Source organism: Poecilia reticulata, chromosome 23 (assembly GCF_904066995.2).
Source record: "Poecilia reticulata chromosome 23, P_reticulata-male-v2, whole genome shotgun sequence".
In the NCBI taxonomy this organism is placed as follows: domain Eukaryota; kingdom Metazoa; phylum Chordata; class Actinopteri; order Cyprinodontiformes; family Poeciliidae; genus Poecilia; species Poecilia reticulata.
The window spans coordinates 12,595,352-12,611,618 of NC_088852.1; the positions used below are offsets into that span (position 1 = coordinate 12,595,352).

General features: G+C 39.8%; 1 protein-coding gene across 1 annotated transcript; it reads right to left on the reverse strand.

Moving 5' to 3' along the window:
- Positions 1–1,259: 1,259 nt before the first annotated feature.
- atxn10 (ataxin 10) lies at positions 1,260–16,197 on the reverse strand. Its single transcript, XM_008401113.3, has 11 exons — positions 16,028–16,197; positions 15,026–15,220; positions 13,806–13,891; positions 13,549–13,645; positions 13,255–13,419; positions 12,372–12,452; positions 12,094–12,250; positions 11,879–11,996; positions 11,099–11,283; positions 7,186–7,249; positions 1,260–3,960 (listed from the first exon to the last, which is right to left on the reverse strand). The coding sequence occupies exons 1-11, from the start codon at positions 16,156–16,158 to the stop codon at positions 3,776–3,778; spliced, it is 1,464 nt and encodes a 487-aa protein (XP_008399335.2). The 5' UTR covers positions 16,159–16,197; the 3' UTR covers positions 1,260–3,775.
- Between the last annotated feature and the right edge of the window lie 70 nt (positions 16,198–16,267).

The following is a 16,267-nucleotide window of genomic DNA, read 5'->3' on the forward strand; positions in this document are numbered from 1 at the left end:
AGCTGCTTTCTAATCAGAAAGGGCGTCAAAAGGAGTTTTGTCTGGGCTAAGAAGTCCAAATTTCCTACAGAGTAACTCCGGAGGATAAGAGACATTACAGCCAACAATGCAGACGACAAGGCTGCTGCTGGTAAAACTTAACACCTTAGCAGAGTGAAGCTGATCGCCTCCATGCCACGCTGCACTGATGCAGTAATTCATGCAACTCCGTTCTTTTATCGCTACAGAGGTTTTTTTGTTAAACTTTGTTTCTGCCACACCATTCCCTTCCACAAAATTTTCCATTTGTATTGTTAGATGCGTCGCCCTTTACAGTCGGCTTCTTTAGCGTGGACCTTTTACCCTCCTTGTGAAGGGAGTCGCTGGCTTTCTAAAGACTGTGTAGATCAAAATACAAAATTTCTACATTAACAGATTTTCTGTCATATTCCCATTTCTTGTAGAACTGAATTTGGGGTTTTACCAAAGCACACAAGCTTTTCAACGATGTCCTAATTTGTTGAGATGCACCAGTAGTTGAAAAGTTTGAAAACTTTAAAGGTTCATAAGGCTCGACAACTAAAGACAAAAAAAAAAAAGGCATTTTTTTAAATTCGCACACACTTTATTAGACCTTTTCTCCCAAATTTAAACATGATCTGGATATTATGATGCAAGGCGATCTCTGTAGGCCTCAGAACGGCGCAGTAGAGGTCTGTGATGTAAAATGCTGATATGGGAAACAGTAAAATTCTTGCATTGTCTGACTCGGCGGATGAACGCCCAGGTTGCAGCCCTGCCACCCCTTTCAGCCCAGCTGACTTGCAACACAGCCCTCTTTCCTGTGGGGCTGAAAAGCATTGCGGCCGGCCGGTCGAGCGTGAACTAAAGGCTGTTATGTTAGCCGTCTGAAATCCTGACGACCGGAACCCCGTAAAGCTCCCTCTACTGTGCTGCCGGATCGGCGGGGATGGTCCGTCGGATTGTTTCAGCCCATTTTGTCATTAAAAATCGGAGGCAGAGCAAACAGGGTGGAGCAGGGCGCGGGCAGACCCGAATAGCGCCGCATTGTCGAGTTGTCAGAACGGCTCAGCTTATAGAGCGGCACGAGGAGGACAGGAAGGAGTGTCGTTTTGCAAACTTGACACTTCCCATCCGATTCCCCTCGGTTTCTCATGCGTTCGTACGATTTACTCTGTGGACATTTCCGAAGCATGCTGTGATTAAACAGAAAGAGCGGGATATAATGACCGCCCATCAAATAACGACGGAGTCAAATATGAGTTCCTCTGCCAAGAGACGGGCTGTATGAATTTGATTTTAATGAGATGGTTGTTGATTTATGATGCACGCCATCAGCTTGTTATACATGGAAGACGAAGTGGAAATCCCCACTATCGAGGAATAAACCCTTCAGTGCCAAAGCGAGTAGAAGTGCAGTTATAAACTCATGTCAGGCAATTTTTTGATATATATATATATATATATATATATATATATACACTCTATATATATATTTATCTTAAAAGCATGCGTATGGACAGATGTTTTCTCAGATGTGCAAAACAGAAATCTTGAATACTTAAACACAAAACAAAAGTTTCAGAAAAGACAACAGTAGTTTAGAAAAGTGACAATTACTGGAACAATGATCTAAAATTGTCATCTTATCTTGCAGTTGCACAAGCTCACACTGAAAAGGGGAAAAAAAAGAGGATAACTTATTGAACCTCTGTGCATAATCACTGGAGATAAGTTTGAGAGTGCGTTCACACCAATTCTGCCTTAATCGAACTCTAGTCTGTTTGAGTAAGAAGGTTCGGTTAATTTGGGGAGGTGTGAATGCGCAATCAAACTCTGATCCAAACCAAAAAGGTGAACTCTGGTCCACCTAAGAACAAAGCGGATTAAAGCGCAGGGATAATACGATCAAAGCAAATGCGGGAGACTAGCGCTAGCGACAGAAACGGCTCCTGGTTGTTTACCAAAGACAAAAGAGAAATCCTACAAGTGGAAGTTATGCTGCGTATTGTTTAGAGGTTTCTGTGTCGTTTCCTTCAGTGGTTCTTGTTGCAGCGCCACCACAAGGAAAGCAGTAAAACAGGTTTTTCAATTAGTTTGGATAGTTTGACACAGAGAAGTGTGAAAGCGAACTGCACCGGCTGAAAATGCAACAAATGTTACACTTTGGTCTCCAGTTGAACTCAAGCTACTGGTCCATAAGGTGTGAAAACACCACATGATTTCATGGTCCTCTTTTAGGATTTCTTCTCGTCAGTTCACCCCAAAGCTTTTCTGTTGAATTCAGGTTAGATAGTTGTAGCAGAAGATACATTTTTGTCTGGAAAATCATTTCTGTGATGATTTGGCTGCATGATTCTGATTCCTACTCTACGAAATGAACCCAATTGTTGCTTTTTTTAAGTTTGCAGTTAAGAGCCCACCATATTGATATTTAAAATCTCCTGCTGTTCCAAAGACTAGGAACCATTACAGGATTCCTAGGAAAGTAAAATAAAAATGTAAAAACAATCACAGGCCTACAGCATCACAGATCTACCAGTCTTCTTTATCACAGTCGTTTTGGGATCTGGACAAAATACTGAAACACAATTGCATACACTACCAAAGCACAAAGTCTTACAAAGTATTTTTGGTCCAGTTTCTATTGAAAAATACCTTACTATACTTAAAATAAGACAAAACTAACTTGCATATAACTTTCCAGTGAGATAAAGGAGCTTGTTTTAAGTAGAAAAAAATTGTTCCACTGAGATTATTTAACTTAAAGACAACATTTTCCTCATAAGTAAAACAAATCTTCCAGTAGAAGTGGTAACAAGATATTTGTACCAGAAACTGGACCAAAAATACTCAACAAGATTTGGTGTTTTTGCCCAGTAAGACTAATTGGGTGAAATATCTGGTAGACTTTTAATACAGCATTCAAATTCTGCTTGCATGTAGCATATTCTGTCAGCTTGATGAACTTTTACTTAATTTTTTTCAGTGAGAATACGGTGCTGCAGTAAAAGATGAATTTCCAAGATTCTTACACGTCTTTACTACAGGTGCCAAAGAACCAATAAGGGAGGTATAGGTTGCTATGCTTTTGTTTAGTTTTGTTTTTTGGGTTAATTTCTGGAAAAAAAGAGGAAAAAAAAAAAAAAGTCTTCGATTAAGATGCATTTCCCATCTCTCAGTCACAGCTTCAAGTTTTATTCATGGATTAGATGTTTTCTCCCTACAATCCTAATAATAGGTCTAGTCGGACACGCAGTTATTTTAAGCGGTTTAATAAGCAGAGTTTCATTCTGCGGCCATGATATTTTAATTAGGCGAGGCCACGAGGGGGTAGATTACATCACGTTTCAGACATTCTCTTTCATGGTAACGGCAAAAAGCCACGTTTGGGCCTGAGATTAAATGCCAGCTCCTGCTGGTAACCCGAACCATGTTTGAAAAGCCAGAAAGCCTCGACCCCGCGGTGCTCTTGTCTTTGGATTAAACCACAAAACATCGGCGTCTCGGAGAGGTGCCAGGATGTGTTTGCCACTCACCGACTCCTCATTCCCCACACTTGGAGCTCCTGACATCTGTGTCTATAGCATGCAGACCTCGTAGGGTTTCAGTCAATGTGGAATAACTTTGGAGAGGTAGAAAAGTTCATTGTAGAGACTTTTCTGTTTTAAGTATTGTGAGTAAAAGCATCTCTACTGGGTAAATGCAAATTCTTTTAGCTGCTCTGCTTTAAAACCCGCTGATGGGTCGAGAGAACCTTCATCTTCCGACGTCTTTAGGAGTCTTTCCTCGCGGTTTTGAGCAGCAAGCTTCCATCTCGCTCCTCAACGAGGAACCCAAGCTCCCTGAGTGCAGAGTAGTCCACCGGGCCGCGCCTCTCCAGAGCAGCCACCAGCTCCTGGTTCTGCTGGTTGTTTTCCAGAAGGTTCCTGATGGCAAAGATGGCCCACTGGCTGATAACTTGAGGCAGTCGGTTAAGGAAAGACAGAAGTCGAACTTTAACCAAGATTCTGCTCGTGTCATTTTGTTTGTTAATATACACTGCCTTGCAAGAGTATCCTTATCCCTTAAATATTTCTGAATTTTGCCACATTGTAAAAAAAACACACAAAAAAAACACGTCAGTGGATTTTAAGTACAGAGTTTCTGTAGGATTCCCCCAATGAAAATGTAAGACTTTAAGACTAGTAGTAGTGTCGAGCTTTCTCGAGCAGAATGAAAGTAGAATCGTACGACTCGGCAACAGAAGTGAGGCAGTCGCAAAGATGAACGGTGTTCAGAAAACTGATGAGAAATTTACACTTACCCAAGATAGACACAAAAAGTTAGCAGCAAGTTAGCGGTAGCCTCAACCGCAAAGAGTTTCAGAAGCCTAGGTGGTTGCATACAACTCAAAGAAAAGTCAAACAAGAAAAATAACCTGGAATATGAGAAAATAGTCCTGCCACCACAAAACATAAGACCTGTGATTAATGAGTTTATGGTCAATAAAACCGTTTAGATCCAAGACTGTTCATATGTTTTAACTTATTGCTAAATAGATGGGGCAAAAAAAACTTTCCATCTGCAAAACTCATAGACGTACCCGGAAGGATTTGCTGCAGTAATTTCACCAAAAGCTGTATTGACTCAATGAAACCAAATCCAAATACCTGCAACATTTTTCAGATCGTTTAAGCAGTAAAAATGATTAAGATCCTCACACTGTCTCTTCCCAAAACAATGTGAAGTATTCACTTGCCAAAGTGCAACATGTTTCTGCTCTGTGCAGGTACTGAAGAAATTATCTCTGTCCAATTGTCGTCAAATTTGGGCTTTTTTTGTTGTCGAACTAAAGTTTTCAGTCGCCTTTTTGTTCATATTAGGGGTCTACTCGGTTGGCTTCAAATGCAAGAATCTTTACAAAGTTGAAAAAAAAAAAATTGAACACATATTTGTTAGTTAGAATTCTTCATATCTCGCAATTTTTTTTCCAGATTTGAAGAATTATGGTAACCCTGAACATGGTACCGCCTTCAAGCACCTGTTCTATTTGATTTTTTTTCTAATAAGCTGCAGGGAATAAGCAGGATGGATTCAAAAACAGTTTCACAGCTCAGAGGGAAACAATTATTCAAGGAACTCGAGCAAACTTCCCCCAAACGCCAATTCTCCAGCTTGGGATGTCAAACTCCTGTCCGCACTGTGTTTGTTTTGGGTCGTGGCGAACACAAGCATCCCAACCCAAACAAACCAGTTTTGCAGACGTGTTTTGGGATCTCAGTTTTCCCACTCTTATGTTTCCCAGATTTTTTTTGTTTTTTTGTTGGGTTTTTTTCCCCCCTTTGCCAATCGTTTTGTTTTTGAAGAGAAACAAGGACTGACAACACAGACAGGCAGACACAGTTAGCACAGTTTACAACAAGTCTGTAAAGAGGGCTGCATGGGAACAAAGGATCCCCTCGGCTCAGACTGTTGGCCTGGTAAAAAGCCAGAATTGCAGAGAAATCCATTTTAGTGAACTAACAATAGCGGCTGGGTCGACGCCCAGCGCAGTGTAAGCTTACAGTTATGAGACCTGATGCAAACGGTGCACAGAATGCAATAAAATGCTAAATAAGACGCAAGATCATAGAACAGATGAATACATAAGAACTTTTTCAACAAAAAAAAATTGATAATTTCTGGAGAAATGATTAGATCTCCTTCCCTCCGGATTAGGACCACAGTGGTTGTTTGAACATCGTAGATTGAAATAAATCTCATCTCAGTCTAGTCGCCCCTTTTAAAGCTATCCAATCATAATGCTACAGCCATGGGAAGCATAGCTGTATGAAATTATCTTAACCCGCCACAAAGGTATGTGTAGATGTAATCATGTGTAAAACTATTCATACCACAGTGGAGTTTAAATTACTTTAAAAAAAAAAAATTTACTTTACTTCACATATTTAAAAAAGACATGGTATGGAAAATACCGTTTTCAATAATCAACGGAAGAATCTCTATAGGCATTACATCAAAGCCATTACATCAAAGCCTTCTTCAAAATACTGACTAGCTTTTCTGAAACATGTTGCTAAAATTTAAAGATTACATCCAAATCTGCTATGGGATGACAAATTTAGGGCCTAATTGTAGCTGCCAGCACATTTTCTCCTTTTCAAACTCTGTTTTATAGATTTGCGATGGAAAAAATAAGTTTTGTATTCAAGCAGCAGCCTCACATGTTCCTTCGGTCTCCCAGCAACGAGCCTATCCACAATTACCGATCCATATGTGCCAGAAGCCTAATTATGGCGCTGTGTTTACTGTACAGTGGTTTACAGTTTTGGTTGAACCTAGAGCTTTGGCAGGACAACATGTGCATTGCTTCCACAACAATAATAAAAAAAAGCTCACTATAATCTCCCTACAGAAGGTAGTGACTAATGGGATCCCAGAGAAAACTCCACATTCTGGCCGAAGCTTAATGTTGTTATGTGGTAGTCCGGTAGGAAGAAAGTCTTAAAAATTGTGTTATATTAGATTCACATGATAATTATATGTCTTGTTCCCCAATGGTACATAGTCAGTTAATAAAAACAAAAACAAAAGTGGGAGATCGGTGTAATTATTTCCAAATAAAAGAAAAAGACTAATCAATGCGGCTTTAATGTCTGACCACATTTAAAAACCTCTACAGCAGAAATAATGACGAACTGACATTTTTAGAGAGTATATCATTCAAAATGTATTGACAGTTGATCGTAATATTTAATCTTCTGTGGGTTTGTTCTCCATGCTGTTGTGCAAGACTTCCCTCATATTTTAAGCCTGGCGGGCCACCAGGCTTTAATTGCGCCCCCACAAGGCTTAGCATTGCTTTTTTTTTTTGTTGCTTTTTTTTAAGGCTCTATAGTTGGTGTTGAAGTATTAATCTTTCAATAACGCATAATTATCAAGTGATATTTTCAAATTTCCTGTCAACTTTAAACACTTTTTAACTCAAAAACATGCTGGGCCACTGGATGACCAGGCTTAGCGAGTTTTTTGGGCATTATATGCATTTTGTACAAGTTTTTTTTTTTTTTTTTACCATTTAATAAGATCTTTCTATGTACAACACAGTGTGGTCTCTCATTCTGAGTGGCATGCTTGTCCACACAGAATAATTAAAGAAAAATAATTAGGAAACATGTTGGAACACACATTTCGAAAGGATACAAGGGTTGTTGCTGTCTATGTTGCAGTTGTCCAAGATGAGCGGGATGCCATCCAGTTCCCTTACCTGAGGACACAAGTATTTCAACAAATTACATCAGAAACATTTGCTACTTAAATCAATGGGAGAAAACAAAGTGTAATATTTCTGCTTCTAACACATAAAAGCTGAAATCCAGATTGAAAAACCCATTTTCATCTCTCAATTTCTTACTTTTCATCTTCTATATTTAGAAGTTGCGCTTGCAACTTGAGTCCGATACGTCTTCTCTGTCCATTTTTGGCAAATTTTTAAAGCAATAATAATAAAAAAAGTGAATGTAGTAAAACTCCAGACTTCACAGGAAACATGGAAAATTCATTCTTCATTGTGACCAAAAACAGAAGACGAAAATGATTTTTTTTTTTAAACCGGCAACTAAATAAATGAACAAAACTTACCCACCATATAAAATATCCATGTTTTTTTTTCTTTTTAAAAACACCAACATTTATCATCTTCCGTTTATAAATTCCAGTTTATTTTATGATTCTCAAACAAAAGAAACGGGGGTTGTCTGTAGCAGAGCCTCAAATGTGAGGAAAGGCACCAGTGTTAGTCTAAGACCACCACACTGGGCGATCTGCTCTTCATCAGCTGTCTGATCCTATAGGCTTAATGACCGTGTGTTGCCATTGCGGTTCTCCTCCAAACAGACTGGCAGGGAGCAGAAGAACGGCACCAAGTGCCGAGTTTCAGAAAATGGAATAGTCATTTAGAGCGTCGAGGAAGCTCACGTCTGTGCTTCTTTCCACTTTGAGAACAAAAGCTGCTTACATTACGTCCAAACCCATAAAGGGATGAATAACAAGCGAGCAGACCCGTGACTCTCAGGCCGGTACGGGCCGTTCAGAGCTTCGCATGCACATCTTAAATTACCCTCTCTGCCAAAAGGTGAACAGAATGACATTTGGTTTACTGGAAGAAATCCTCGTGAAAACAGATACGGGGTGATTTCTGACCACTGACGGACCACAGATCAGCATCCATAAATATTACGGAGAGGCCAGCTGAGGGTGGTCATCCCACAGGCATTCCACAAATCTGTTTCTATTAAGTACAACTGGGTGTATGAAGAGGCCAACTCTTCCCTGACTGCTTCGTTAACCGTCTGCGAGATGCTCACAGGCGGGAAGCGGACAAGGTCTCCACGAGCTTCGAGTTGAAACAAAGAAGGAAAGGAGGAAGGAAGGGGAGAGAAAATCACACTTAACCCAAGTGTAAACATAAAAATTGTCATATTTTCCAGCTATTTCTTCTAAAAAACCCATCTCAAGGTACTATTTTGGGGAAAAAGGAGGCACAATCTGAAATCTTAAAAAGCAACTAGTATCAGATATTTCTTAAACTTCCAAACAAAGAATGCAAAAATAAGAAGATTTGAGCCAATATATCATAAAAATACAAACATAAGAAGTCACCAAAAACAACATCCAATCACCAATTAAAAAAAAAAAAGAATAATTGTTTTCTACTTTTTCAACACCTTTGGAGGGAAAAAACCGACGAGAAGCAAAATTAAATATCAGTTACTAATAATAGGCCCGGTTTCATTTATCGGCCAAATACTAGCGATGTGAATCTTTCATTGTTTAGCCATTTGAGCCAATCCAAATTTCTGGGTCAGATTCAGAAACTATTTTTGATTCAGAAACAAAAATTGGTTTCTGAAAAATCGATTCAGAAACCAATTTTACTATTCAAATGTTTTAAAGATTCTTTAGACCGTTTTATATAAAATAATTATATTAATTATTCCATTAGTTCTCATTTAAAACGTGATTTGAGAGTAAAATTACTTCAATATATCAAAATAGTCCAAATATAACTTTACAAAAAATTAAGCAAACTAATATGAATTTTTGAGTATTTTGAATTTATTAAAAATTCTCAGGACTAGGAACTGCAAATTTTTTTTTCTGTTTCACCTCTAAGCGATATGTTAACAAATCTACCGATACCATTGTCAGTGTTGGCATATCAGGCATTCATAACAAAACTGATAATTTATATATTAAGTAACTTCTTGATTGTTAACTCGACACTTCTTAATTCCCAGTTATTGCTTGTAATGAATACATTTATAACACTTTACAAATGTGAATTTACAAAATACCTCAAGTTCCGTCAGATTGGATAGAGATCGTCTTCACACATGACTTTTCAGATTCTCCATTGGATTTAGAGGAGGGCTTTGTCTGAGCCATTCCAACACATGAATTGATCTAAACTGTCATTGTATCTATTTTTCTCTGTCTGGCTCAAAATACAGACATGCTGGTCCAGATATGCTGGAGAAATCTGATATAATCCTATGGGAGATAAGTCGGCATGTTTGACTACCGTATTTTCCGCACTATAAGGCACACCTAAAAAACTTCAATTTCCTCAAAAGCCAACACTGCGCCTTATAATCCGGTGTGCCTTATATGTGGACCGATATTGAGCCACAACAGGTCTAGCAACTACGGTAAGCAGCTGCCGGCTTCATTTTTGCCCGTAGAAGAAGCGCACGGTGCATGCTGGGATAGTTGTCAGAACATCGTGGAGAACACATTTAGCACCACGTTCTCCACGAACATGCTGTGTGCGAACGGAGAAGGGTGACCATCGTCCGGCCACGCCCCGGCCCAGTCGCGGAAGGCTCTCCTCGCCGACCGGAGTCGGACTGTTTTGTTGACATTCTTTATGTCAACAAAGTGGCTTTAGATATTCATCCGGGATGCTTCGACTAGGGTTACCAAGGGACCAGCCCCTATACATTTAAAGCCTGTGTGCGGGGGGGGGAGAGAGACAGAGACTGCGGCGGCAGCGTGTCGGTTGGTCTGCGTTACCCAGAAAGCAGTTGGGCACAATATCACAACACCAACACCGTGAGTGAAACAATGACTGGGGCAGCCTACTATATAAAGTACTCAGGGACCATTTCTTTATTATCACACATCCACATTTGTAGAGTACGGAACAACTCTAACTGTAGCGTCTATTCTATGCGCCTTATAATGCGGTGCGCCTTACAGTGCGGAAAATATGGTACTTTAAAGGCAGATTGCCCAAAGTCGGTCCTGGAGGCCCGGCATACTGCATGTTTTAGTTCTCTCCCTGGTAACAACCTTTACAGCATGTCAATGTTCTTCTTAGGCCTTTAATGAGCCATCATTTGATCCAGCTGTGTTGAACCAGGGAGAGAACTAAAACATGCAGGATGCCAGGCCTCCAGGACCGACTTTGGGCACCACTGGATAAGACAATGGCTGCAACTAAGCATTATTTTAGTACAATTGTACAAGTAAATCCTTTAATCGGATACAAAATATTATTTATTTGATAGTTAATTGACAGGAAAGTGGGTAATGAGAGAAGGGGGAAGACATGCAGCAAAGGTCGCCAAGGCCGGGAATCGAGCCTGCGACAGCTGCGTCGAGGACTAAGGCCTCCATATGTGGGTTGTGCATAACCCTTGCGCCACCACAGCACACCCACAATTTTTTTTTTTTTAAAGAAGTAAGCATTTCATTGCCTAAAATGCAATAACAGCATTCCTTGAGTGAACGCATTCATTTGTAGATTAATTTAATAATTTTTGGATTAACCAAATAATAATTAGATAGCAAAAGGTACTTAATAGGAGATTTTCATTTTTACAGAATTTGAACCAGGTAAAACTAAAACTATGCCACTTTAAGAGTTCTGGGAGGAACATATTTACAGAGTTTTTATATTAATTGCATATAATTTTACACAGTTTTGGCTTAACTACTGTTAAGTGATGGCCTTTTTTGAAGTCTGCATACTCCTGCTAACCGTCAATTGATTACTAAATTTGTTGATCAACAGTCGATTGATCGGATTCATCGTTTCAACACATGATCGGACCTTGTTCTGGTTGCTGGCGTTGCCGTGACAGAGGTTTCCTATGAGCCTGATGAGGTGGGCCTTGAAGCTGACCACCGGGGAATCCGAGGCCGGGTCTTCCTCTCCGTTAAAGGCGGAGAAGTTCTGAGTGGCGCTGAAGATATTCCTACTGGCCTTCCCAATGGCATGCACTTGCTCCAGAAGCTCTGCATAGGGGTAAAAAAAAGAAAAAGAAAAAGATTTTTTTTTTTTTAACAAAACATTTATTATACAATAATTTAACAATAAACTGTTACATAATCAGGACAAACAAGCTAAATAAAAAACATCAAATATTTACATCAGCAGCTTGTTATATATTAGTTCTTCCTGATCAGAAATGGTGCACAATACATTCTTAAAACCCCACAGTTGTAAAAAAACTATTTAAATCCCCGGTGGCTCTGTGGAAGCAAAACTCCAACCTCAACCTGGCCTTGATGTTACACTTCCACAGAGTCACAACATCAAGTTGAGGTCCAGCCTGCAAGAAGAAGAAGAAGAAGGTGGACAGACAGGAAAGAAAAAAGTGAGAAACTTCTACAGCTTAGTCGGATAAATCTTTCTCTCACGACTCTAAATTAGGTGGTTTGCTCAAAACTTTTTTGGGGAGGTTGAGGGGTATCTGTGCTCTGATTTTATTACTTATCCACACCGAGGAGGTTTTTTGGCAGGAATCTTAAGTGTCTGTCCTGATGAGGAACTGATGGGAATCGGGATCTCCGGCTCCCAGTCAGGGAGCTTGTCTGCTTTTTCATTTACCAACGGTAGTCTCTAGAAGATCGGGATGGTCCTGCAGGAACATGAACTGCTTGTGGTCTGAGGTCATCTCACACAGCACGTCCAGCAGACTTATCACTGTTAGTGCCTCCTGCAGGACCTACACAGGATCACAGCAAGCAGATTTAAGAAAAAAAAACATCTCAGAAAAGTAGAAATGTTTGGGGACAAATTTAGCAAGCTGCAGCATTTGTGACCTCGTTGCTGGAAGCAGAACCCGTCGCGAGCGTGAGAACCGCCCCGCAACCTTTCTGGAAGGAACTGGCCAGGAAATGGGCCACACTGGGGGGAACGCCACAGCCTTCTGAACCCTCTTCTCTTAACTGGGCCAACAGCAGCTCCAAGAGAGTTACTCTGAAAAAAACACATTTATTTTCTCTCTATTCTTCTTCAAACAGAAGCTAAATATTTACCAACATTTGAATCCAAATTAGTACAATTTTAGGTCAGATTTTGACAGGAATTTGATCTGTACCTGTCGTGATGGGACATCCCAGAGTACATGCTTTCCACCAGAGCTGAAGATTTGAGAAAATGCTGAGTTGCCATCAGGACACTGGATTTGTAGAAAAAGCAAAAATGTACTCTAAAGATCATTCAGATCAAAACATAAAAAAAAGTGTTTCTTCATAGAACATTAGTCGTTATTTCATTTGAGATTTTTGTTTACAACATTGCAGGTGTTGAGGAACAATATCTTCCATTACAACTATGCAAAGGAAAAAAGTAGACTTTATTTGCAGACTGTTGAAAATCAGAAAGACAAAAGAACATTCCGTAAAAGAAGCTGGATGTGGGCAGGAGACGTACTTACCAAAACTAACATTTGCAAAGGTTAAACAACTGGAGGTCTCACAGACAGACCCGCGTTTATTTTGTAATCAGATTAAGAAAAGGAGGACGGTGAACTAAAAGAGAGATCTCTAAAACATCAGATTTCAAGTCAACATCTTTACCAGGGTTTACCATAAATTCGGACTTAAAGCCAGGCATTAAGCAAACTCAATAAATAATAACTAAACAAATAATTGTTTGCCGTTTCTTACGACAGAGGATTAAAGCTACTTTTGATTTATGGTTGCTTTCTCTCTGTTGATCCAATAAACTAATCCAGACCTGAATAACTACAGCTATTCTGACACTTCAGCGGTCTTAAGATTGATGGAGAATCTTTTCTGTGCCCACTCCCTTTGATTTCTAGTAAATATTATTCAAACTGAATCCGATTTTTTTTTTAAACTGTCAAAAAAAAAAAACGCAGCAATTCCTCAGTAGTTTTAGGCTCTGGCAGCTTCAACAAACATTATCTAAGGATTTTGTTATTATAATGAGTTCAAACGTCTGGAAGCCGCACTTACGTCCAGTCCAGGTCAGGCTGGGTCCTGCACAGCTCCATCACTTTGAGAGCCAGCTTGATGTTCTGCGGTTTTGACAGATCCTCCACTTTGGCCTCATCCAGACAAGTGTGGAGAACCATAGAGGTGTAGTTCACCACCTTCTCATCGTCAATACAGAGCAGCTGCCTGTTCACACACAAATCTGGTTTAAATAAAACAGCATAAGGTCTACGAGAGCTTAAAAAAAACAAACAAACAAAAAACAACTGTAAAAAGGCGTCTTTTCTCTTTGTATAAAAATAGAACCGTTCTCACAGGAGGACGTCAGGGAAGCTGAGCCGCCAGACTTCGTCCTTGCTCATCTGGTTTCCGACAGCGAGGTTTCCAAGAAACTGGATCCCACAGCGAAGAGCTGAGCCGCAGACGGAGATAAATGAGTAGATGATTAGATGGGAAGACAGAAAAACAAATAAAACACAGATCGATGTCGCAGTAGTCATCTTTCCCCCCTTCCACTTTTTTCATAATTTAAACACTGCATCTTGCTGCCAATTCAACGGATTCAGACTTACGTTCATATAAGGCGTCTTTGGTCTCCAAATTTAGGGTCTGAAGAAAACTTAGGAGTTTAAGGGATATACCAATGAATCCAAGCTCCCTAGAGAATAAAAAAAAGGAGATTTTGTACGCAGTAAGTGCAAAGTATTCATAAAAGTACCTCAAAAACAGCATTATTTAAGTTTACTGGAATCCCAAATTGTTTTACGAACCAACACTTGAACCTTCAACACAACCATTGAACTTCTTCACATTCTGTTTGCAACAACCGCAAACGCCAACGTGTTTAAACGGACTTTAAAAACAACAGAGAAGCACAAAGTAGCACATAATTAGAGAGTCAAGGTCATTCTTGAAAGAAGGGTACAAAAAAAATCCCATTTGAGATTCTGAAACTCATGGTGACGGATACATTATGATGTGGAAATGCTCTTGTTTAGCAGCTATTGTAAATCTGGTCAGAGTGGATTGAGAGCTAAACACAGGGGAGAGCTGGACAAGCAGATTAGAGGTGAGATGGGATTAAAAACTATAATCTGATTAAAGGCTCTAATTAAATAATCACATTTCTTAAATCAAAAGTTTGACACTATTATTTTTATTCCAATACATTTTGAATAATGAGTGATTTAATAAACTTATAACATTTGGACTATGATAAAGTGAAGCAATTTCTACCTTTGTTTAGTGGAATCTGGAATGTTTTGGCTTTGATTTCGTCCCACCATGCAATCCACATGCTGGGTTAAAATGCCTTATGGGGATTTAAACCAGCAGCTCTACGTGTCCTTATCTTCCAAATTATACAATAAAGTTGAGAAAAATGTGTATATTTCATAGAAAAACACTTTTAGATTTTTGGCATGTGTCTGTGTTGCTCTTTACAGTCACTGTGTTTTAGTGCAAGTGCGATTTTTTGTTTTTCCTCCAAAAGGTGTTAGAAAGCATGTTGCTATAGCAACACTAACACATATTCAGCAGTCTCACCTCATCAGACTGTCTCAGACTTTCACTGGCTTTAGATTTTTGAAGATTTTGTAGTTTACTCTCAAAATCTCAACGTTTACAGTTTACAGAACAAAATGTGAAGAGATTCATTGGGTCTGAATACTTTAGAGTCTCACTGTGCAGCTGGAGTTTACCAGCTTTAATCAGACGCAACAGGAAGAAGAGGCGGATTGGCAGCTCCATTTAAGCTCTCATCTTCCTGCCGCTGCACTCTCGGTGTAATCACCTGAGCAGTTTCTGGTTGCGTGGGCTTTGAACGCAGGAGTTCCTCTGGGACCTGAAGCACTCAGCCGCGAGCTGGAGCTGCAGGGCAGAGGGCCGCGCGTCGTCATCGCCGCTTTCGCTCGCACTCTGCAGGCCTTCAAACAGCCTGGTGAGGACCTTGAGGAGATCAGAGAAAACGTCCTCCCCCACGGCATCCCTGAGAAGAGGAGAGTTTGCGAGAAAAATTAATTTTTGATGAGATTTCAAAACCAAGAATGATATCCTTTTATTTGCAGCCTCATAGAAAATATTTCTATGCCATGATCATCTTCGTGAAACAACCCATTCAATCGTCTTAAATACTAGAAGTGGTGTTGACATAATTAGTGTTGAAATCCTCAGTTTAACTTGGGAGAGCAGCTCAATCTTGCTCTAGTCCGAAGAAAAAAAGCTCTCTTCACATGGATTTTTACTGGTCAAGATAGACTGCTTGAGGTTTCAAACGACCCTGAAGGTGGTGAATTTAGAATATGCTCAATGTTTCTTTCTTGGTTGGCAACCTTCCAGTCCATTTTGATGTCAAACTGTTTCCTCTTGCAAATGCAGCACAGCAACTTCTAACAGATTTGAGACAGTAGACACCTACGGCGGTTTAGAGAAGAACCATAAAACGCAATTGTGTGTTTACGTGTACTAAAATTACAGTTTACTAGAACAGGGCACCTCATTAACCTTCATAAAAATTTTTTTATCATTGTTGCCTCGTGAGACAGTAATGTTTCAGTCAAGCTTACTGTAATAAACTTCGTTTATGTTGTGGGGAAGCAGCTGAACTTGCTCTCAAACCAACAATTTACGAACAGTGTATCAATAGCAGAAAGGCATAAATTAATAAAAACAACCAAACTTGTTTCCCGGGCATCACATTAAACTGAACACACTTCAAGCTAGCTTTAGCTTAGCTACCGAGCTAACGTCTTCACGTTTTTACTAAAGCAAGAGAGAGTATGGAATCAAACAGCACCTGTATTCTGCATCTTTCAACGCACTTGTAAACGTCTTCAACACCTGCAAGTGTTCAGAGCTCTGTTTCTCATTCAAAATGTCAGCGAGAAGCGCTGATATTTTCTGCTTGTCATCGGTGGAATCTGCCATGTTTCACTAGCTGCGTCATGAATGTGGGCGGGACACGCAGGTCAAACTCTTGACTTCTTATTGGCTCAATTTATCGCGTAGGCGGAGTCTAAGCATGTGCTCATGTTTG